General features: G+C 44.3%; 1 protein-coding gene across 2 annotated transcripts in view; it reads left to right on the top strand.

Moving 5' to 3' along the window:
* Positions 1–25,354, top strand: part of ttyh2 (tweety family member 2) — a 115,462-nt gene that overhangs the window by 22,094 nt on the left and 68,014 nt on the right. For both annotated transcript variants that reach the window (XM_014179817.2, XM_014179816.2), the window contains exon 2: positions 6,921–7,093. In XM_014179817.2, the coding sequence (XP_014035292.1) occupies positions 6,921–7,093 (173 nt within the window). The remainder of the gene's footprint in view (positions 1–6,920; positions 7,094–25,354) is intronic.

Below are 25,354 nucleotides of genomic sequence, written 5' to 3'. Positions count from 1 at the left end.
TGGTCAAACTGATGTCATTTGAACATTTTGCACAGAAAATCTTTCCCCTTTTGTTTTGCTTTGTATTTTCTCCCCAGTCCCTAAATGTCTTTGCTCAGCGAAAGATGAGAGAGAGAACTTAACCGATGTCAACTAGATTGAAGAGAAGAAAAAAAAGAGAAGCTATATCTATCTAATTATAGACAAGTTGAAGAACAAATAGTCTACCAAAATGTTGGAAATTTTCACTTTATCTCATATAGTCGGGCGGTTGCGGATGAACAAACAGCTGCGAGAGCGCCAGCTGTTCTGGATGACTGTGTGATGGCACTCTCGGTGGCCGATGTGGACAAGGCCTTTGAGCAGGTCGGCCCTCGCAGGGCAGCTGGGCGGACAGATTGCCGGGAGGTGTGCTCGGGACGTGTGCTCGGAGCTCGGAGCATGCGCGGACCAGCTGTCGGGTGTCTTCACTGACATTTTCAGCCTCTCTCTGACCGAGTCTGAAGTGCCTACATGTTTTGGGCGGACCGCCATGGTCCCTGTACCCAGGGAGGCGAGGGTAACCTGCCTAGATGATTGCTGCCCCGTGGCACTCACGTCAGTAGCCATGAAGTGCTTTGAAAGGCTGGTCATGGCTCACATCAACAGCATCCTCCCAGATACCCGAGACCCACTCCAATTCGCATACTGCCCCAACAGATCCACAGATGACGCAATCTCAATCGTTCTCCACACTGCCCTTTCTCCCCTGGACAAAAGGAACACCTATGTGGGAATGCTGTTCATTGACTACAGCTCAGCGTTCAACACCATAGTGTCCACGAAGCTCATCACTAAGCTAAGGACCTTGGGAATAAACACCTACCTCTGCAACTGGATCCTGGACTTCCTGACAGGCTGCCCCCAGGTGGTAAGAGTAGGCAACAACACGTCTGCCACACTGATCCTTAACACTGGGGCCCCTCAGGGGTGTGTACTTAGTCCCCTCCTGTATTCCCTGTTCAAACACGACTCCAACACCATCATTAAGTTTGCTGTCGACACAACAGTGGTAGGCCTGATCACTGACAACAATGAAACGGCCTATAGGACAACAACATCTCCCTCAATGTGAGCAAGTACACGACTACTCGCTGTTTGTTGCCTGTGCATGGCCGCTTCGCCCCGACCTACATGTACAGATTGCCTCAGCTGGCCTACCACTGCCTCAGCTGGTACCAGTGTCCCTTGTATATAGCCTCGTTATTTTTTACTTTTTATTATTACTTTTTATTTTAGTCTACTTGGTAAATATTTTCTTCTTCTTGAACTGCACTGTTGGTTAAGGGCTTGTAAGTAAGCATTTCACGGTAAAGTCTACACTTGTTGTATTCGGCGCATGTGACAAATAAAGTTTGATTTGATTTGACTTCTCAAACCCCAAACCCTGGGCTGGTCTGCTTGGTCTGTTTCGCAAGCGTTCCCGGAAGTCTCGCGATTTTGCGCATCTGGGTTTAAAAACTCTGTGGTTGTAATGTAAACCACTCCCTCGTTGTCTCCTTGGATATTTATTTTCCTTGCCTTTTAGCAGCACATGATGCTGCCTCTTTTGTCCCAACAGTCCCATGCTCCCTTGGTGCAGCAGTGTGAGAGCCAGTGCTTGTAAGCTCCGACCTGTTCCCTTCCAGCCTCAGCCTGTAAATGGTTGAGGCTATTCAAGAAGGTGTGTGATGGACGGCTGAAAAGGCTATCTGTCTGTCTCAGCTGGGACTGGGAGTGGTACGTATAGCTAAGACTGCTCTAGACGTCAAGCCAGTTAACCTGACAGGAATGAATGGACGAAACCGGACTGCATTATCCAAATTGTCGGTCACGATGCTGAGAAACTGCAATCGGCTATTAGTTAGTTAGGCTAGTCGTTCCTGTGGCTGCAGCACCTCTTTTGTTCTCCCATATCCTTATCATGGCCGACTCCTGCCCCCCCTCCTCTCTCTTCCTCTATCTTTCTCCTCTACCCCATTCTCTCTCTTTCTCATCTCTCCACACACCATGTTGTTTTTCTATACTCATCATCCAATGTTCTGTTTTACTCCATCCTCCACCCCCTCTCCTCCCTTCTTTCCCTCTCTCCCTGGGAATTCATTTCTGCTGAGCTACATCTTCCTATCTTCCTCTCCTCTGTCACTGCCTCCAAGTCCCCCCCTTCCCCCATCAAGGGTTGAGGTAGAAACAAAAAGTGGGGATGTGGTGGTGGGTGAGTGGAGGAAGGAGGGTGTTGCCTGCTTAGCCCAAGCCCAGTAGAAACTGGGGCAGCTCTGAGCTCTCCGAAGCAAACCCACTGATGCTCACCTCTGCGTTTATTTCTGTAGTAAAACAAGTTACAAATGATGGATGATACGTAGCACATTGGAGTAAAATGATCGCATCAGTCTAAAATCTTTTGTCTGAATAATGGTGTGTGTTTCTGGCCTGAGAGTGATAAATTGTGTTTTCAGGGAGAATGATCAAGCTATTTACTATAAAATGATGTTTTACTCTGATGCCTCTGTGGTGGTTTGTGATGGTCTCTTCTCTCAGTGTGTGTGTGGGGGTGGGGGGTACCAATAATCCCCAAAAGTTTCCACAAAGATAGGCGTTAGGGGTTTGGTTTAGAGTGAGGTTTAGGGTTAGGGGTTAGGGAAAATAGGATTTTGAATTTAAATACATTTTAGGTCCCTACAAGGATAGTAAAACATATGCAGTGTGTGTGTGTGTGTGTATTTCCCAGCTCACTGACTCACCTCAGTGCAGAATACAGTTGATCCTATTATAATTAAAAAAATGTATGCCATTATTTTACCAACCCCGCTTTTTTACATGAGAGAATTTACAGGAGAAAGGGAGACAGAGAAAGAGAGAGAGTGGGGAGTGATTTTGTTAAAACCGTGAGTGCAGACACTGAATCAACTCTCCAACTCTTCATAATATTTTAGTTTATTAATTTAATGCCTTATAGCTCTTAGCCCTATCCTCACCACGTTCCAGATTCTCTCTCTCTCCATTTTTATTTTCTGTCATCCACAACATAGGCCTATTCATTCCTTACCTCTGTACCTCCCTGTTTGCTCAAGAGGAATCACAAGATGCAGTGTGTGTAGCTTCAGCAGGGCTGCCTGTCACATGCTGCTTAATTCAAATAGGCTGGGAGTGATAATTCCCCTTTTCACTCATCCTCAGTGCTCTCTCGAAAGAGACCAAGGGCAACCACCAAACCTGGCCGTTGCCATGGCGATTAGAAGGGGGGCGGGGGGAAGGTTAGTGGAGCTCATTTGCCCCTTCCCAACTCCCATCTCCCAGCCAAATGGTTTCATTCCGATCCCTCCCCCATAATCTCACCCCAACAGCCCCCCTGTACTCCCATCTCATCTAATATTCTCACCTAAAATACACTGTAGGACCCCCCCCCCCATCTTCTCTCATCCCCCTTTTGAGTACTTCTCACTCCAGGATGGTTAACTCTCCACCTCCAAGTCACTCCAGCACTCAGGGTCATCACCCCCCATCCAACCCCCCGCCCTTAACCTAACCAGGGTCCGACTTGATTTGTTTTACCAAGAGCACCTTTTAACCCATTTAAGCCATGTGGGTGCCTTATTTTGACCACACCCTCCTTCATTGTTCCTTGCCTGCGTTACCTCTCCCACCCATCCATGTGTTTATATGGACAGAAAAGAGCAGAAGCTCTGAGCTGTCCGATCAGGCCCAGTGTCTAGTTAGTTACTAATCTCTGTCTGTCTGTCTGTCTGTCTGTCTGTCTGTCTGTCTGTCTGTCTGTCTGTCTGTCTGTGCGCACACACACACACACACACACACACACACACACACACACACACACACACACACACACACACACACACACACACACACACACACACACACACACACACAGAGAGAGAGACACCAATAAACATCTGTGCTACAGCTAACAGACTGTTTCTCTCTACACACATGCTCACACCTCTATCATCAAACACGTTCTACGGTAGGGATGGGCATCTGCGGCCCCTCATGAAGAGTTCAGATTTTTTGTGGTGCCCACCCCCATCAAAGTTGCCCAGGGGATGGGTGGGCAGTATGACAGAAGGGTAAGAAGAGGGGGGATGGTGATGAGGGTCCTATGGTCTTTTGATTGAACTGACCCCCTCTGGACACTTCCTCTATGGTAGCATCCCAAATGGTACCCCTATATAGTGGACTATAGGGCTCTGATCAAAAATAGTGGACTACATGCAGAATGGGAGCCATTTGGAATACAGCCTATGTTTTATAGCTGGGTATTGATTTCACCAGATGAGCCCTTTCTCCCCTTACCTCCCCCTCTCTGCAGGGGAGGCATGTAGCCATGAAAATGGGACATGAGGCATCAGGCATCCCTCCCTCACTCCTCAACAGATGGAGGTGAGGTTGGAGGATTAGGGAGACGGGGCATAATGGGGATTAATCACGATGCAAAAAGGCGTGAGGAATTAAGATAACTAGCCTGGTATGTATGCATACTGAACGCATTGAGGTATTATGGGTATGAGCTTACATTCAGAACAGCTCTAACTATAATGCCCTCAATAGTATTACAGAACAGGTGACATCATCACAGCACGTAAACAGACAGATGGCTATAGACAGACAGGCAGACAGACAGGAAGACAAGCAGAAAGGCAGACAGGCAGAAAGGCAAACAGACATACAGGCAGGCAGGCTGGCAGGCAGGCTGGCAGACATACGGCCATAAGGACAGACAGATAGACAAATGTAAGATTGACAAAAAGGGTGAGACAGAGAAAGAGGCATAATAATATGTAACAACAAATCCTACTATTGCTGTCTTGGGTTGCTGTCTGGGTAGCTATTCTTGTCCCATCCCCTTCACCTCTCTCTGAAGGAGGGAGGGATGGCGTGAGGGAGGGAGGAGGGATGGGGGAGGAATAAGAGAGGGGTATGAGAAAGCACCTGCTCCCCAGATGGAACTGAAGGAAGAAGGGATCCTCTTCTCCTCTCTACTCACCTCTCCCCTCCTCTCTCCTCCTCTCATCTCCTCTCCACTCACCTCTCCCCTCCTCTCATCTCCTCTCCACTCACCTCTCCCGTACTCTCTTCTCTTCTCCTCTCTACTCACCTCCCCTCCTCTCATCTCCTCTCCCCTCCTCTCATCTCCTCTCTACTCACCTCTCCCTCCTCTCTTCTCCTCTCTACTCACCTCTCCCCTCCTCTCATCTCCTCTCCCCTCCTCTCTCCTTTCCTCCCCTCCTCTCTACTCATCTCTCCCCTCCTCTCTTCTCCTCTCTACTCCCCTCTCCCCGCCTCTCATCTCCTCTCCCCGCCTCTCATTTCCCCTCCCCTCCTATCCCCAGCTCTCTTCTCCTCTCTACTCATCTCTCCCCTCCTCTCTTCTCCTCTCTACTCACCTCACCTCTCATCTCCTCTCTCCTCCTCTCTTATCCTCTCTACTCACCTCTCCCCTCCTCTCCCCTCCTCTCTTCTCCTCTCTACTCACCTCTCCCCTCCTCTCTTCTCCTCTCTACTCACCTCCCCTCCTCTCGCCTCCTCTCATCTCCTCTCCCCTCCTCTCTTCTCCTCTCTACTCACCTCTCCCCTCCTCTCTTCTCCTCTCCTCTCTACTCCCCTCTCCCCTCCTCTCATCTCCTCTCATCTCCTCTCCCCTCCTCTCCCCAGCTCTCTTCTCCTCTCTACTCATCTCTCCCCGCCTCTCTTCTCTTCTCTTCTCCTCTCTCCTCACCTCTCATCTCCTCTCTCCTCCTCTCTTATCCTCTCTATTCACTTCTCCCCTCCTCTCCCATCTTCTCATCTTCTCTCATCTCCTCTCATCTCCCCTCCTCTCATCTCCTCCCCTCTCATCTCCTCTCCCCTCCTCTCATCTCCTCTCCCCTCCTCTCATCCCCTCTCACATGTTCATGACTACATTTCTCCTCCTCAGGCTCTTATCCACACACATTCATAAATCACACATTCAAATTATGTGCCATTTATGCAGAATACTTTGCTCTCATCATTCAATTACATTTCAATCCAATTTAATGGCTTTATTGGCATGGGAAACATATGTTAACATTGCCAGAGCAAGTGAACTAGATAATAAAGAAAAGTGAAATAAACAATACGAATGGGCAGTAAACATTATACTCACAAAAGTTCCACAAGAATAAAGACATTACACATGTCACATTATGTGCAAATGGTTAAAGTACAAAAGGGAAAATAAATAAACATAAATATGGGTTGTATTTTCAATGGTGTTTGTTCTTCACTGGTTGCCCTTTTCACAAATCTTGCTGCTGTGATGGCACACTGGCATTTCACCCAATAGATATGGGAGTTTATCAAAATTGGGTTTGTTCGAATTCTTTGTGTATCTGTGTTCTCTGACTGTCGTCACGCTTCATTCAATCTTTATCTGGACCCTCAAATGATCAGAGAGTGATGAGTGCCAATGCTGATGCTGTGTGTTTGATGTACCTATGCATCAGTATGCAAACTGAACAAATACTCAAAGAAATGAAATCTAAATAGCTGTAGCGAATGAGTTGTCATGCAGAGTGAGTCCCGAGGTTGAGGATACCTTTTACTGTGTGCTGTTTTGGACATAGATAGATATCAATATCTATCAATATCTCTCTCTCTCTCTCTCTCTCTCTCTCTCTCTCTCTCTCTCTCTCTCTCTCTCTCTCTCTCTCTCTCTCTCTCTCTCTCTCTCTCTCTCTCTCTCTCTCTCTCTCTCTCTCTCTCTCTCTCTCTCTCTCTCTCTCTCTCTCTCTCTCTCTCTCTCTCTCTCTCTCTCTCTCTCTCTCTCTCTCTCTCTCTCTCTCTCTCTCTCTCTCTCTCTCTCTCTCTCTCCATCTCTTTCTTTCTCTCTCTCTCTTTCACTTTCTCTTAAATCTCTCTTTCCATCTCTCCATCTCTCCCAATAGTCGTTAATCTTCCTGGGCTGTGTGGCGGCTGCGGGCCTGGGCCTGAATCTGCTCTGTCTGGCTATCTACCTGAGCTGTCTGTGCTGCTGTCGGAAAGACGAGGAGGAGGAGAGCAAGAGGCCCAACTCATGCTGTGTCACCTGGTCCGCCGTCGCCGCTGGACTCATCAGCTGGTGAGAAAGACACTATTGCAATTATTAACCGACCTACTGTCTGTGTACAGTCACCTATGTCATGGCAGTCTGTTATGGGACTAGTGGCGGGCTCATAGTCCTGAGGAAATAGTCCTCATGTCCACAGACAATAGGGTAGATAGGTGGCCGCAGCACTCCAAATGTTTAATTAATAAAAGTCATCAGTGTAAGGGAATTTCGTATTTTTTTTCACCCAACTTTTAACCTAAATCCAATGACATGGTGACATTTTTTGTTGATTTCACGTTAATTGACAACTCAACCAAATGTAAATCAAAACTAGAAGTTCAACTGACGTCTGTGCTCAATGGGTTGTTTCCCCTCATCAATGTTGTTTTATATCAAGGGAAGTACTGAGAATGACATTAGCTGAAAGAATTCCCTTTGATCAAAGACAAGGAGACAAACAAAAATGTACTTCAAAGAACTTTTCACTACCTCACTCTCTTTGTGGTAAAACTTTACAAAGGCTTGAATTATCTAATAGAATCTGACGCCAATAGGGCCTGCTGGGGAACCCCTTGGCATGTGGGTTACATCATCTGATCTGTACTGATAAGGTGTCCCAAATGGCACCCTATTCCCTATTTAGTAAAATACTTTTGACGGGGTTTATAGGGCTCTGGTCAAAAGTAGTGCACTATGTAGGGAATAGGGTGTCATCAGGGATTCATCCGAGATGGTCGTCCTCACAAAGTGCCCTAATTGAATCTGTTTGGAGGAGTGGGCACTTGTGTCCTCCATCTCGTGACAGTCATCATCACAGCCCAGTGCTCTGCTCTTATTGAGTTATGCTGGTCACTGGCATTTCCTCCCGTCAGCCATGACACGCACACACACACACACACACATACACACACACACACACACACACACACACACACACTGCATTCGGAAAGTATTCAGACCCCTTTTTGTTACGTTACAGCTTTATTATAAAATTGATTAAATATATTTTTTTCATCATCAATCTATACACAAAACCCCATAATTTTTACAAAATTATGAAAATTCTAAACTGAAATATCAAATTTACATAAGTATTCAGACCCTTTACTCAGGACTTTGTTGAAGCACTTTTGGCAGCGATTACAGCCTCGCGTCTTCTTGGGTATGACGCTACAAGCTTGGCACACCTGTATTTGGGGAGTTTCTCCCATTCTTCTCTGCAGATCCCTTCAAGCTCAGTCAGGTTTGATGGGGAGCATCGCTTCACAGCTATTTTCAGGTCTCTCCAGAGATGTTCAATCGGGTTCAAGTCCCTGGCTGGGCCACTCAAGGACATTCAGAGACTTGTCCCGAAGCCACTCCTTCATTGTCTTGGCTGTGTGCTTAGGGTCGTTGTCCTGTTGGAAGGTGAACCTTCGCTCCAGTCTGAGGTCCTGAGCGCTCTGAAGCAGGTTTTCATCAAGGATCTGTCTGTACTTTACTCTGTTCATCTTTCCCTTGAACCTGACTAGTCTCCCAGTCCCTGCCGCTGAAAAACATCCCCACAGCATGATGCTGCTATCACCATGCTTCACCGTAGTGATGGTGACAGGTTTCCTGCAGACGTGACGCTTGGCATTCAGTCCAAAGAGTTTAATCTTGGTTTCGTCAGACCAGAGAATCTTTAGGTGCCTTTTGGCAAACTCCAAGCGGGCTGTCATGTTCCTTTTACTGAGGAGTGGATTCCGTCTGGCCGCTCTACCATAAAGGCCTGATTGGTGGAGTGCTGCAGAGAGGGTTGACCTTCTGGAAGGTTCTCCCATCTCCACAGAGGAACTCTTGAGCTCTGTCAGAGTGACCATCGAGTTCTTGGTCACCTCCATGACCAAGGCCCTTCTCCCCCGATTGCTCAGTTTGGCCGGGCAGCCAGCTCTAGGAAGGGTTTTGGTGGTTCCAAACTTCTTCCATTTAAGAATGATGGAGGCCACTGTGTTTTTAGGGACTTTCAATGCTGAATCAGTTTTAGAATAAGTCTGTAATGTAGCAAAATGTGGAATAAGTCACAGGGTCTGAATACTTTCCAAATGCACTGTACATAAATATACACACACACACACACACACACACACACACACACACACACACACACACACACACACACACACACGTTAAGTGCAGTAGGGTGATCAAGGTTCACAGATACATTATTTAACTCTTTCAGTTCACTGCTGTTGATAAAGACACAAACAGAGGCACAATAATGAATCTCATTGTCTCTAGGCTAGGGTATATTGTTAAACCACACTGACACCACTTAAAGGGATAATCCAACCCAAACCAGTAATTCCTTTGATTAAAAGTGTGAAATATTTTTCAAACCCACAATGCTTACAATTAGTCTCTGCCCAGAGTGAGGGCAGAGTATGCTTCTTTCCCACAGAGATATTTAGAGGAGATGGGAAACTCCGTTAGAATCGTATTAATGCCCATTGTGTATGTGGCCCATGCGTTGTCAATGGGCCGCACGGTGCATTCTGGAAGATTCTGGGACAAGGAGAGCTCTCTTTCATTGAGTGAATGGGAAACTATTCAGCACTAGCTCAAAAACCAAACATTAGCATGAATTTCATGAACAAGAAGTACAGCATTGCAAATCTTTTCCAAGATGTGAGATAATTAACTTGTTCTCTGTAATATCGTATAGCTTTGGAATCATGACATTACGTACTTTCGAGGAAAATAGGCAGGATTCTAGACTCATACCCTGACTTTGAGAAGGGATTGCGTGACGATTAGCTTAGCAACTGCGTGACGCAGCATGACAACGTGAATGCGATGGGTCAACAGCCAGTTGGGTGGGCATTTCTCCATTCATTGCCCAATGTGATACCTATCTCCTCCTTTATGTAATATCTCTGTTTCGTACAGACACAGGGCCCATTGCTACATGGTACTTGAAGGAGAAACGAAGTTGAATCATTTGGTACACTTAGATTGAGCACATCTAAGCGAAATATATACTTTGTCATGAGGATATAAATGGATGGATGTGTTCAACACAAGTAGGCCCATACTATCCATTGGCTGATTTGGTGATCTGGAATGGAAGTCATTGTTTTAAAAGCGTTATGAAACGTGATAGTGTATTATCCCCTATCTCCAGTGATGAGAATTGTCACTATGACGCGTTCCTACACGATTATCTGATTTCCACATACGGACCAATTAGAAGATAAATTATGGGGATTTTTATTTTATTTTACCCACTGATGGAACATGTGCTTTCACCAAATTGACAGGAGATTCATGATTTTTATTTCTGGGGTGGATTATCCCTTTAGGCTGAACAGTTATACCCTAATTGTTTACGGTTAAGTGTGTTGTCTGACACATTTACTCTGATTTCGCTCTACTCAGATATCCTGCTTTGTCTCATCAACTGTACTGCAGTCAGAAGATACTGAGTTAAAAGACACTTAAATTTTCATTACGTGTGTCTGCATTATTTAAGCCTGTTGCCTAAAATGGAGAGTGGGTCAACTGTACCACTCCCTCTCTTTTTAACAATTAATTAAGTTATTATTATTTTGGGATGGTGCATGAAAGCCATCAGCCCTGGCCTGGACAAGGTAGGATAAGTGCCTTTAAGCTCTTGAGTCCCAACATGTCAAAAGGAATATATTTTTTACACAAAAGGCTGAACATGTTAGCTTCACTCATTAGAAGACTTTTCAACATCAAAAAGACTGTCGCAACAGATATCAATGAAGACATAAACGGCAACCTTTTCTGACCTCCATGAATGGAAATGTTGCTTCAGTTAGTCTTTTTTTATAATATCACATACCTGAATGTCAAACACATGAGGGTGTTTTTTCCTCTGACGACACTGCTTTGAGTTGTCTGTATCATCCTCTCGGATTCGCTAAGCGTCTTTTCCAAATGTGATAAAACTGTGTCACCCAAATGGCACCCTATTCCCTATGTAGGGTGCCATTTTTTTTGCATTGTAGGGAATAGGGTAATATTTGAGATACATCCAAACAAACAGCAATTGAGCCATATGTTCTCATAGTAATTAAGTCTCCTAGCAGCTAATGTGATATTTATTGTGGGTTCTCCAAGTTGTGGACTGTCTTCGGCTCTGGGCTGTCTATAGATGGAGTCTTTCATAATATTATTACAGTGGCCAGATCCTGGTTAGTTGTCTCCTTCAATGCCTGTGTGAAATGCGATAGATGTCTCTAGAGAGAGTCATTGTGTATTGAACACGATGGGAGACAGAGAGCTGGTTTCAAGCGCAGGACGCAGCAGGTGTTTATTTGTACAGGACCACAAGATGAGACAGGTAGCTGGGTCCAGGGGCAGGCAGAAGGTCATACACAGGAGGAGGCAGGTAGCTGGGTCCAGGGGCAGGCAGAAGGTCATACACAGGGGGTCCAAAAAGGCAACAGTACAGGCAGGGAATAGGCAAAAGGCATCATTAGTGAGGCAGGCCAAAACTATCATACACGGGGGGATTAAATCACAGGAAAACCAGCGCTCCGACTAGAAGTGTGTCACAAAACAAACAAAACCTCACAATGATGGGGTGCAAAGAACTGAACTAAATAGTGTGTAATAATGACATACAGGTGTGTGAACAGGTGATCAGAATTCAGGTGATTGGGATCTGGAGAGTGAGCTGCGTTCAGGGGATCTACAGTGGGGCAAAAAAGTATTTTGTCAGCCACCAATTGTGCAAGTTCTCCCACTTAAAAAGATGAGAGAGGCCTGTAATTGTCATCATAGGTACACGTCAACTATGACACACAAAATGAGAAGAAAAAAAATCCTGAAAATCACATTGTAGGATTTTTTATGAATTTATTTGCAAATTATGGTGGAAAATAAGTATTAAGATAAGTATATCTTATATAAATAAGTATATCTTATGTTTCACAGAGTCGTGGCTGAATGACGACATTAATAACATACATCTGGCGGGTTATACGCTATCGGCAGGGTAGAACAGCAGCCTCTGGTAAGACACGGGGCGGCGGCCTATGTATATTTGTAAATAACAGCTGGTGCACGATATCTAAGGAAGTATCAAGGTTTTGCATGCCTGAGGTAGAGTATCTCATGATAAGCTGTAGACCACACTATCTACCTAGAGAGTTTTCATCTGTATTTTTTGTAGCTGTCTACATACCACCACAGCCCGACGCTGGCACTAAAACCGCACTCAATGAGCTCTATACTGCCATAAGCAAACAGGAAAACACTCATCCAGAGACTGTGCTCCTAGTGGCTGGGGACTTTAATGCAGGGAAACTTAAATCTGTTTGACCTAATTCTATCCTCCTGATTCCTTCTTACAAGCAAAAATTAAAGCAGGAAGCACCAGTGACTCGGTCTATAAAGTTGTCAGATGAAGCAGATACTAAACTACAGGACTGTTTTGCTAACACAGACTGGAATATGTTCCGGGATTCTTCCGATGGCATTGAGGAGTACACCACATCAGTCACTAGTTTCATCAATAAGTGCATCGATGGCGTCGTCCCGAAAGTAACTATACGTACATACCCCAACCAGAAGCCATAGATTACAGGCAACATTCGCGCTGAGCTAAAGGGTAGAGCTGCCGCTTTCAAGGAGCGGGACTCTAACCCGGACGCTAATAAGAAATCCCGCTCTGCCCTCCAACGAACCATCAAACAGGCAAAGCGTCAATACAGGACTAAGATTGAATCGTACTACACCTACTCCGATGCTCATCGGATGTGGCAGGGCTTGCAAACTATTACAGATTAGAAAGGGAATAACAGCCGCAAGCTGCCCAGTGACATGAACATACCAGACGAGCTAAACTACTTCTATGCTTTCTTCGAGGCAAGTAACACTAAAACATGCATGAGAGCATCAGCTGTTCCGGACGACTGTGTGATCACGCTCTCCGCAACCGATGTGAGTAAGACCTTTAAACAGGTCAACATTCACAAGGCCGCAGGGCCAGACGGATTACCAGGACGTGTACTCCGAGCATCCGCTGACCAACTGGCAAGTGACTTCATTGACATTTTCAACCTCTACCTGTCTGAGTCTGTAATACCAACATGTTTCAAGCAGACCACCACAGTCCCTGTGCCCAAGAACACTAAGGTAACCTGCCTAAATGACTACCGACCACTAGCACTCACGTCTGTAGCCATGAAGTGCTTTGAAAGGCTGGTCATGGCTCACATCAACAGCATCATCCCAGAAACCATAGACCCACTCCAATTTGCATACCGCCTCACCTGGACAAAAGGAACACCTATGTGAGAATGCTATTCATTGACAGCTCAGCATTCAACACCATAGTGCCCTCAAAGCTCATCAATAAGCTAAGGACCCTGGGACTAAACACTTCCCTCTGCAACTGGATCCTGAACTTCCTGACGGGCCGCCCCCAGGTAGTAAGGGTAGGTATCAACACATCCGCCACACTGATCCTCAACACAGGGGCCCCTCAGGGGTGTGTGCTCAGTCCCCTCCTGTACTCCCTATTCACTCATGACTGCACAGCCAGGCACGACTCCAACACCATCATTATGTTTGCAGATGAGACAACAGTGGTAGGCCTTCTCCCTCAACGTAATCAAGACAAAGGAGATGATTGTGGACTACAGGAAAAGGAGGACTGAGCACGCCCCCATTCTCATCGACGGGGCTGTAGTGGAGCAGGTTGAGAGCTTCAAGTTCCTTGGCGTCCACATCACCAACAAACTAACATGGTCCAAGCTCACCAAGACCGTCTTGAAGAGTTTCACGACAAAACCTATTCCCTATCAGGAGACTGAAAAGATTTGGCATAGGTCTTCAGATCCTCAAAAGGTTCCAAGTTGCACCATCGAGAGCATCCTGACGGGTTGCATCACTGCCTGGTATGGCAACTGTTCGGCCTCCGACCGCAAGGCACTCCAGAGGGTAGTACGTAGGGCCCAGTACATCACCGGGGCCAAGCTTCCTGCCATCCAGGACCTCTATACAAGGCGGTGTCAGAGGAAGGCCCTAAAAATTGTCAAAGACTCCAGCCACCCTAGTCATAGACTGTTCTCTCTGCTACCACACGGCAAGCGGTACTGGAGCGCCAAGTCTAGGTCCAAGAGGCTACTAAACAGCGTATACCCCAAGAAATAAGACTCCTGAACATCTAATCAAATGGCTACCCAGACTATTTGCATTGCCCCCCCGCCCCTCTTCTACGCTGCTGCTACTCTCTGTTATTATCTATGCATAGTCACTTTAATAACTCTACCTACATGTACATATTAACTCAATTACCTCTACACCGGTGCCACAGCACATTGACTCTGTACCGGTACTCCCTGTATATAGCCCCGCTTATTGTTATTTTACTGCTGCTCTTTAATTATTTGTAATTTTTATCTCTTTGGTAGTTTAACTATTTGCACATTGTTACAACACTGTATATAGACATAATATGACATATGAAATGTCCTTATTCCTTTGGAACTTTTGTGAGTGTAATGTTTACTGTTCATTTTTATTGTTTATTTCACTTTTGTTTATTATCTATTTCACTTGCTTTGACAATGTAAACATATGTTTCCCATTCCAATAAAGCCCCTTAAATTGAAATTGAAATTGAGAGAGAGAGTGGGGGATACCTTCATTAATGCTCTGCTGCTTTTCAACTGCAACACCAGTGTTACACTAGTGTATACACACTTATGTTATTGTGGGGGAATTGTGTTTCCGTAGCTAGGGCTGACAGTGAAGAGCAGAACCAACAAACTCTGCATAATCAAAACAGTTGGTTTGTGAGAAGGTGTTAACCATCAAAGGTGTAAACCCATGTTCACAGTTAACCATTGTTATGTAAATGCTGCCTGAAAAGCCCCAGGGCCTTGCCTTGGCCTCAAGTCAGAGCAGGTCCACTGAGTTCAAGGCCCAGTGAGTCCCAGGAGCCGGGCCATGGAGGTGGAAACTCAAAAGTCTGAGGCTTTCTGGGTAAAACACCAGGGTAAATCCTAATTGGAAATGCACCATGATACTCTTTCTCTGTTGTCTAGTTAGCAGTTATAGTAAATCAAATGAAATGTTATTTGTCAGCAGCCTCCACTGACATGTTGGTAGGGGTAAAGTGACTATTCATAGATAAGAATCACCAAGTAGCAGGGGGGGTCAATGCAAATAGTCCGGGTAGCTATTTGATTAGCTGTTCAGCAGACTTGGTGCTCCGGTACCGCTTGCCATGTGGTAGCATAGAAAACAGTCTATGACTAGGGTGGCTGGAGTCTTTGACAATTTTTAGGGCCTTCCTCTGACACTGCCTGGTATAGAGGTCCTGGATGGCAGGAAGCTTGTCCTCAGTGATGTACTGGGCTGTATGCACTACCCTCTGTAACGCCTTGTGGTTGGAGGCTGAGCAGTTGCCATACCAGGCGGTGATGCACTACCAAGACAGGCTCTAACCAATAGTGCAAAAAAAAAAGTGTGTGTGTGTAGGTAAGTAAAGAAATAAAACAACAGTAAAAAGACATTTGAAAATAACAGTAGCAAGGCTATATACAGACACCAGTTAGTCAGGCTTATTGAGGTAGTATGTACATGTAGGTATGGTTAAAGTGACTATGCATACTGTATATGATGAACAGAGAGTAGCAGCAGCGTAAAAAGAGGGGTTGGCGGGTGGTGGGACACAATGCAAATAGCCCGGTTAGCCAATGTGCGGGAGCACTGGTCGGTCGGGCCAATTGAGGTAGTATGTACATGAATGTATAGTTAACCTCTTGGGGCTAGGTGGGACGCTAGCGTGCCACCCGTGGTGCACTCCATCAACAGCAGGTGCATTTCAAGAGCGGCAAATTTGAATCCAAATAAATGTCAAAATTCAAATTTTTCAAAAATACAACTATTTTACACCATTTGAAAGATAAACATCTCCTTAATCTAACCACGTTTTACGATTTCAAAAAGGTTTTACGGCGAAAGCATAAATTTAGAGTATGTTAGGACAGTACATTTACAAGAGTTGTGTGTAATGTTTTGTCAAGTCAAAGACAGGGTCACCAAAACCATAAAACCAGCTAAAATGATGCACTAACCTTTTACAATCTCCATCAGATGACACTCCTAGGACATTATGTTAGACAATGCATGCATTTTTAGTTCTATCAAGTTCATATTTATATCCAAAAACAGCGTTTTACTATGGCATTGATGTTGAGGAAATCGTTTCCCTCCAATAACCGGCAGTCAAGTCAGCTTCACAAATTAAATAATTAAAATTAGAAAACATTGGTAAAATATTATATTGTCATTTAAAGAATTATAGATTTACATCTCTTGAACGCAATCAACTTGCCAGATTTAAAAATAACCTTACTGGGAAATCACACTTTGCAATAATCTGAGCACTGCGCCCAGAAAAATACGGCGTTGCGATACAGACTAGACGTCATGTTGGGGAGATCTAAAATCGAAAATACAATGTAAATAATCCATTACCTTTGATTCTCTTCATCAGATGTCACTTCCAGGTATCACAGGTCCATAACGAATGTAGTTTTGTTCAAAAAAGCTCATCATTTATGTCCAAAAATCTCCGTCTCGTTAGCACATGATGTAAGCCAGCCGGACTTCTCGTCATGAACGAGGGGAAAAAATATATTTCCGTTCGTTCAAACATGTCAAACGTTGTATAGCATAAATCATTAGGGCCTTTTTAACCAGAACATGAATAATATTCAAGGTGGACGAATGCATACTCTTTTATAACGTATTGGAACGAGGGTACCCAACATGAACTCGCGCGCCAGGTGTCTAATGGGCCATCATCGTTCCATGGCTCTTGTTCGGTCAGATCTCCCTCCAGAAGACTCAAAACACTTTGTAAAGGCTGGTGACATCTAGTGGAAGCAATAGGAAGTGCCAAAATATTCCTAAGCCCCTGTGTTTTTCAATGGGATAGGTTTAAAGTCAATACAACGCATCAGGTATCCACTTCCTGTCAGAAAATGTCTCAGGGTTTTGCCTGCCAAATGAGTTCTGTTATACTCACAGACACCATTCAAACAGTTTTGGAAACTTTAGAGTGGTTTCTATCCATATATAATAAGTATATGCATATTCTAGTTACTGGGTAGGATTAGTAACCAGATTAAATCGGGTACATTTTTTTATCCAGACGTGCAAATGCTGCCCCCTAGACCCAACAGGTTAAAGTGACTATGCATATATGATAAACAGAGAGTAGCAGCAGCGTAAAAGAGGGGTCGGGGGGGGGGGGGGGCATACAATGCAAAAAGTCCGGGTATCCATTTGGTTACCTGTTCAGGAGTCTTATGGCTTGGGGGTAAAAACTGTTGAGAAGCCTTTTTGTCCTAGACTTGGCACTCCGGTACCGCTTGCCATGCGGTAGTAGAGAGAACAGTCTATGACAGCTGTATGCACTACCCTCTGTAACGCCTTGTGGTTGGAGGCTGAGCAGTTGCCATACAATTTTTAGGGCCTTCCTCTGACACCGCCTGGTATAGAGGTCCTGGATGGCAGGCAGCTTTGCCCCCAGTGATGTACTAGGTCGTACGCACTACCCTCTGAAGTGCCTTGCGGTCGGAGGCCGAGCAATCGCTGTACCAGGGAGTGATGCAACCGGTCAGGATGCTCTCGATGTTGCAGCTGTAGAACCATTTGAGGATCTCAGGACCCATGCCAAATCTTTTTAGTTTCCTGAGGGGGAATAGGCGTTGTCGTGCCTTCTTTACAACTGTCTTTGGAGCATGATAGTTTGTTGGTGGTGTGGACGCCAAGGAACTTGAAGCTCTCAACCTGCTCCACTACAGCCCGTCGATGAGACTGGGGGCGTGCTCAGCCCTCTTTTCCTGTAGTCCATGATCATCTAATTTGTCTTGGTCACATTGAGGGAGAGGTTGTTGTCCTGGCACCACACTGCCAGGTCTCTGACCTCCTTCGTATAGGCTATCTCATCACTGTCGGTGATCAGGCCTACAGTACCACCGTTGAGTTGTCGGCAAACCTAACGATGGTGTTGGAGTCGTGCAGGATCTAGTTGCAGAGGGAGGTGTTTAGTCCCAGGGTCCTTACCTTAGTGATGAGCTTTGAGAGCACTATGTTGTTGAACGCTGAGCTGTAGTCAATGAACAGCATTCTCACATAGGTGTTCTGTTTGTCCAGGTGGGAAAGGGCAGTATGGAGTGCAATAGAGATTGCGTCATCAGTGGATCTGTTGGGGCGGTATGCAAATTGGAGTGGGTCTAGGGTTTCTGGGATGATGGTGTTGATGTGAGCCATGACCAGCCTTTCAAAGCACTTCATGGCTACAGACGTGAGTGCTACGGGTCGGTAGTCATTTAGGCAGGTTACCTTGGTGCTCTTGGGCACAAGGACTATGGTGGTCTTCTTGAAACATGTAGGTATTACAGACTCGGTCAGTGACAGGGTGAAAATGTCAGTGAAGACACTTGCCAGTTGGTCAGCGCATGCTCTGAGTACACGTCCTGGTAATCCGTCTAGCCCATCAGCCTTGTGAATATTGACCTGTTTAAAGGTCTTACTCACATCGGTTACGGAGAGCGTGATCACACAGTTGTCCAGAACAGCTGGTGCTCTCATGCATGCTTCATTGTTACTTGCCTTGAAGCATGCATAGAAGTCAATTAGCTCATCTAGTAGTCATGTGCCACTGGGCAGCTCACAGCTGGGCATCCCTTTGTAGTCTGTAATAGTTTGCAAGCCCTGTCACATCCGACGAGCGTCAGAGCTGTATTGACGCTTTGCCTGTTTGGTGGTTGGTTGGAGGGCTAGCGGGATTTCTTATAAGCGTTCGGGTTAGAGTCCCATTCCTTGAAAGTGGCAGCTCTACCCTTTAGCTCAGTGCAGATGTTGCCTGTAATCCATGACTTCTGGTTGGGGTATGTATGTACGGTCACTGTGGGGACGATGTCATCAATGCACTTATTGATGAAGCTGGTGACTGTCATCGGATGAATCCCGGAACATATTCCAGTCTGTGCTAGCAAAACATTCCTGTAGCTTAGCATCTGCGTCATCTGCCCACTTCCGTATTGAGGGAGTCAGTGGTCCTTCCTGCTTTTGCTTGTAAGCAGGAATTAGGAGGATAGAATTATGGTCAGATTTGCCAAATGGAGGATGAGGGAGAGATTTGTACGCGTCTCTATGTGTGGAGTAAAGGTGGTCTAAAGTGTTCTTTCTTCTGGTTGCACAGCTGGTAGAAAGAGGTAACACTGATTTAAATTTCCCTGCATAAAAGTCCCCGGCCACTAGGAGCGCCGCCTCTGAATGAGCATTTTCTTGTTTGCTAATGGCCTTATACAGCTCGTTAAGTGTGGTTTTAGTGCCAGCATCTGTTTGTAGAGGTAAATAGACAGCTTGGGAAAATATAGATGAAAACTCTCGGTAAATAGTGTGATCTACAGCTTGTCATGAGATACTCTACCTCAGGCAAGCAAAACCTTGAGACTTCCTTTATATTAGATTTCGCGCACCAGCTGTTATTGACAAACAGAAACATAATGTCCAGTTGGTAGGATAGTCTCGAACAGATCTCATCCAGTTTATTCTCCAATGATTGCACATTGGCCAATAGGACGGATGGTAAAGGCGGGTTACCCACTCGCCGAAGAATTCTCACAAGGCACACCGGACCAGCGTCCCCTGTATCGTCGTCTCTTCTTCATGCGAATGATGGGGATTTGACCCTGGTCCTGTATCAGCAGTAAATCCTTTGTGTCCAACTCATTAAAGGAAACATCTTCATCCTGTTTGAGGTGAATAATCGCTGTTCTGATATCTTTTCGGTCCTAAGAGACTGTGACAGAAATATTATGTACAAAATAAGTTACAAACAACGCGAAAAAACAAAGCGCTAGGTCTTGCCATTTATCTAACAATTACATTAAATAAATACTCACTTTGATTCTACCATACATTTACAGTGACATAATGGGGCATATAAGAGAGAGACAAAGGATAGTGCACTTTTATGAGCTCTTAGAGAGAGTTCTATTACAGTTCAGCTTTACCACCATGGAAGGATGCTGATTTAAAACTGGCCAATCGTTTCCCTCTTTATGTCCCTCTGTCAGAGATAAAAGAGTATAATCAATAGCCTTTATGTGGTGTTCACTCAATTTTAGGGGATCTACAGTGCCTTCAGACAGTATTCATACCCCTTGACTTATTCCACATTTTGTTGTGTTACAGCCTGAATTCACCCATCTACACACAATACCCCATAATGACAAAGTGAAAACATGTTTTTAGAAATTTTAACAAATGTATTGAAAATGAAATATCTAATTTACATAAGTATTCACACCCCTGAGTCAATACATGTTAGAATCACCGTTGATAGTGATTACAGTTGTGAGTGTTTTCTGGTTAAGTTTCTAAGAGCTTTGCACACCTGGATTGTACAATATTTGCACATTACTCTTTTTGAAATTCTTCAAGCTTTGTCAAGTTGCTAGATAGCCATTTTCAAGTCTTGCCACTATAGATTTGTAAGCCAATTTAAGTCAAAAGTGTAACTAGGCCACTGAAGAATATTAAATGCCGTCTTGGTAAGACACTCCAGTGTATATTTTTATCATATTTATTTCACCTTTATTTAACCAGGTAGGCCAGTTGAGAACAAGTTGTCATTTACAACTGTGACCTGGCCAAGATAAAGCAAAGCAGTGCGCCAAAAAACAACAACACCGAGTTACACATGGGATAAACAAACGTACAGTCAATAACACAATAGAAGAATCTGTTTACAGTGTGTGCAAATTAAGTAAGGAGGTAAGGAAATAAATAGGCCATAGTGGCAAAGTAATTACAATTTAGCAAATTAACACTGGAGTGATATATCTGCTGGAGCGTGTGCTACGGGTGGGTGTTGCTATGGTGACCAGTGAGCTGAGATAAGGTGGAGCTTTACCTAGCATAGACTTTTAGATGACCTGGAGCCAGTGGGTTTGGCAACGGATATGTAGCGAGGACCAGCCAGCGAGAGTATACTGGTCTCAGTGGTGGGTGGTATATCTTCTTATGGATCAAATCCCGCTAGCGGTATCGATTTGACAACATCCGGTGAAATGGCAGAGCGCCAAATTCAAATTAAATTATTAGAAATATTTAACTTTCATACAATCACAAGTGCAATACACCAAAAATAAAGCTTAACGTCTTGTTAATCTAGCCACCGTGTCAGATTTCAAAAAGGCTTTACTGCAAAAACAAACCATGCTATTATCTGAGGACAGCACCCCATCAAACAAACACATGACAATCATATTTCAACCCGCCAGGTGCGACACAAAACTCAGAAATAACGATATAATTCATGCCTTACCTTTGAAGATCTTCTTCTGTTGGCACTCCAATATGTCCCATAAACATCATAATTGGTCCTTTTGTTCGATTAATTCTGTCGTTATGTCCCCAAAATGTCCATTTATTTGGCATGTTTCATTCAGAAAAACACCGGTTCCAACTCGCCCAACATGACTACAAATTATCTAATAAGTTACCTGTAATCTTGGTCCAAACATTTCAAACAGATTTCCTAATCCAACTTGAGGTATTTTAAAACATAAATAATCGATAAAATTTAAGACGGGATAAACTGTGTTCAATAGCGGATAAAATAAAAGTGGAGGGAGCTTCAGGTCGCGCGCCCCAAACAAAAAAGTACACTTGGCTCTACGCTCAGAAAGGAAAAGGCTACTTCTTCATTACTCAAAGGAAAAACATCAACCAATTCCTAAAGACTGTTGACATCTAGTGGAAGCCATAGGAACTGCAAGCATATTTCTATTAAAACGGGCTTGCCATAGAAACCAATGTAAAACAGATTGACCTAAAAAAAAAACATTTCCCTGGATGGATTGTGCTCGGGGTTTCGCCTGCCAAATCAGTTCTGTTATACTCACAGACATTATTCAAACAGTTTTAGAAGCTTCAGAGTGGTGTCTATCCACATCTACTAATAATATGCATATCCTAGCTTCTGGACCTGAGTAGCAGGCAGTTTACTTTGGGCACGCTTTTCATCCAGACGTGAAAATACTGCCCCCTATCCCAGAGAGGATATGGGGCGTTGGTGACGAAACGGATGGCACTGTGATAGACTGCATCCAATTTGCTGAGTAGAGTGTTGGAGGCTATTTTGTAAATGACATCGCTGAAGTCAAGGATCGGTAGGATAGTCAGTTTTACGAGGGTATGTTTGGCAGCATGAGTGAAGGATGCGTTGTTGCGAAATAGGAAGCCAATTCTAGATTTAATTTTGGATTAAAGATGCTTAATGTGAGTCTGGAAGGAGAGTTTACAGTCTAGCCAGTCTCACCCTAACCCTAGGTATTTGTAGTTGTCCACATATTCTAAGTCAGAACCGTCCAGAGTAGTGATGCTAGGCGGGTGGGTGCCGGCAGCGATCGGTTGAAGAGCATGCATATTTGGCCTTGTGTTTTAGGTTATTTTTCTATTGAAAATGTACATTTTTCTCCCAATGTCTGTTGGAAAGCAGACTGAACTAGATTTTCCTCTAGGATTCTGCCTGTGCTTAGCTCTATTCCATTTATTTTTATCACAAATATCTCCCTAGTCCTTGCCGATGACAAACATACCCATAACATGATGCAGCCACCACTATGCTTGAAAATATGGAGTGGTACTCAGTGATGTGTTGTGTTGGATTTTCCCCAAACATAACGCTTTAGGACATTAAGTTCTTTGCTACATTTTTTGCAGTTTTACTTAAGTGTCTTGTTGTAAACAGGATGCATGTTTTGGAATATTTTTATTTTGTACAGGCTCTGTTCACCCTGTCATTTAGGTTAGTATTGTGGAGAGACTACAATGTTGTTGATCCATCCTCAATTTTCTCCTAAAACAGCCATTAAACTCTGTTTTAAAGTCACCATTGGCCTCATGGTGAAATCCCTGATTGGTTTCCTTTCTCTTCGGCAACTGAGTTAGGAAGGACGCCTGTATCTTTGAATGGTGTATCAATACACCCAGTGACTACAAAGTGTAATTAATAACTTCACCCTGCTTAAAGGGATATTCACTGTCTTGTTTTTTTATTTTTACCCATCTACCAATAGGTGTCCTTCTTTGCGAGGCATTGGAAAACCTCCCTGGTCTTCATGGGACCTCCCTGCTCTACTGAGGGATCTTACAGATAATTGTATGTGTGGGGTACAGAGATGAGGTAGTCCTTCAAAAATGTCGTTAAACACTATTATTGCAAACAGAGTGAGTCCATGCAACATATTATGTGACTTGTTAAGCACATTTTTACTCCTGAACTTATTGAGGCTTGCCATAACAAAGGGGTTGAATTATTTTTGATTCAAGACAAAGGTTAAGCTTTTCATTTTTAATTAACCTTTAAACATTTCTAAAAACATAATACCACTTTGACATTATGGTGTATTGTGTGTGTCCCATTGACACAAAATCTAAATTTAATCAATTTTAAATTCAGGCTGTGAATTGGAAAAAGTTGCTGGGAATGGGTGTGAATACTTTTTGAAGGCACTATATTTTCTGCCACAGCTTTTTAAAATCATTTTTGTTTTGTTCTGGCACTGGATGTAAAAATAATAATTTTGGGATCAAATTTCATGGGCAGTTATTATTTTTGGATAAGCTTGTATATGGGCAGATATTGGATGCTGTACATCAACTGAGTTTTGTAGTATACTGCCCATAATTGAGGTTATTAGATGCACAAAATAGCTTTATTTCATTTGGTTGGAGTGAGTTGTGTTAGGACCCCAGGGGTAGTATTTGTGGTGCCTGAACAGAATCCCAATGAGACATCTTCTATCTAGCTGCCGGCGTATCATGATGCCAGTGTGCTACAGTAGTAGATGTTAAATCTCTATTCCTGTTTGACCCTGCCATAGAGAACATGTGTCACAGTGATTTAATCATAGTTAAGGAAGGCTTACTATATACAGTGCATTCGGAAAGTATTCAGTCCCCTTCACCGTTTCCACATTTTGTGATGTTACAGCCTTATTTTAGAATGGATTAAATAGTTTTTTCCCCTCATCAATCTACACACTGTACCCCATAATGACAAAGGAAAAACAGATTTTTAGAATTTTTTGCAAATGTATTAAAAATCGGAAATATGACATTTACGTAAGTATTCAGACCTTTGCTGAAGCACCTTTGTTCAGTACTTTGTTGAAGCGATTACAGCCTCAAGTCTTCTTGGGTATGACGCTACAAGCTTGGCACACCTGTATTTGGGGAGTTTCTCCCATTCTTCTCTGTAGATCCTCTACACACTCTGTCAGATTGGATGGGGAGCATCGCTGAACAGCTATTTTCAGGTTTCTCAAGAGATGTTTGATCCGGTTCAAGTCCAGGCTCTCAAGGACATTCAGAGACTTGTCCCGAAGCCACTCCTACGTTGTCCTGTTAGAAGGTGAACCTTCACCTCAGTCTGAGGTCCTGAGTGCTCTGGAGCAGGTTTTCATCAAGGATCTCTATTCTCCCAGTACCTGCCGCTGAAAAACATCCCCATAGCATGATGCTGCCACCACGCTTCTCCGTCGAGATGGTGCCAGATTTCCTTCAGACGTGACGCTTCGCATTCAGGCCAAAGAGTTCAATCTTGGTTTCATCAGACCAGAGAATCTTGTTTCTCTGGTCTGTGTCCTTTAGGTGCCTTTGGGAAAACTCCAAGCGGGCTGTCATGTGCCTTTTACTGATGAGTGGCTTCCGTCTGGCCACTCTACCATAAAGGCCTGATTGGTGGATTGCTGCAGAGATGGTTGTCTTTCTGGAATGTTCTCCCACCTCCACAGAGGAACTCTGGAGCTCTGTCAGAGTGACCATTGGGTTCTTGGTCATCTCCCTGATCAAGGCCCTTCTCCCCCAATTCCTCAGTTTGGGCGGGCGACCAGCTCTAGGAAGAGTCTTGTTGGTTCCGAACTTCTTCCATTTAAGAATGATGGAGGCCACTGTGTTCTTGGGGACTTTGAACGCTGCAGACATTTTTTGGTACCCTTCCCCAGATTTGTGCCTCGACACAATCCTATCTCTGAGCTCTACTGACAATTCCTTCGACCTCGTGGCTTGGTTTTTGCTCTGACATGAACTGTCAACTGTGGGACCTTATATAGACAGGTGTGTGTATTTCCAAATCATGTCCAATCAAACGAATTTACCACAGGTGGACTCCAATCAATTTGTAGAAACATCTCAAGGATGATCAATGGAAACAGGAAGCAGCTGAGCTCAATTTCCCAATCTGGCCCTCATACCATCATG

This window comes from Salmo salar, chromosome ssa28, assembly GCF_905237065.1.
Source record: "Salmo salar chromosome ssa28, Ssal_v3.1, whole genome shotgun sequence".
Lineage (NCBI taxonomy): Eukaryota > Metazoa > Chordata > Actinopteri > Salmoniformes > Salmonidae > Salmo > Salmo salar.
Note: the sequence above shows the minus strand (reverse complement) of the source record. Positions and strands in the feature narration are given on the sequence as shown.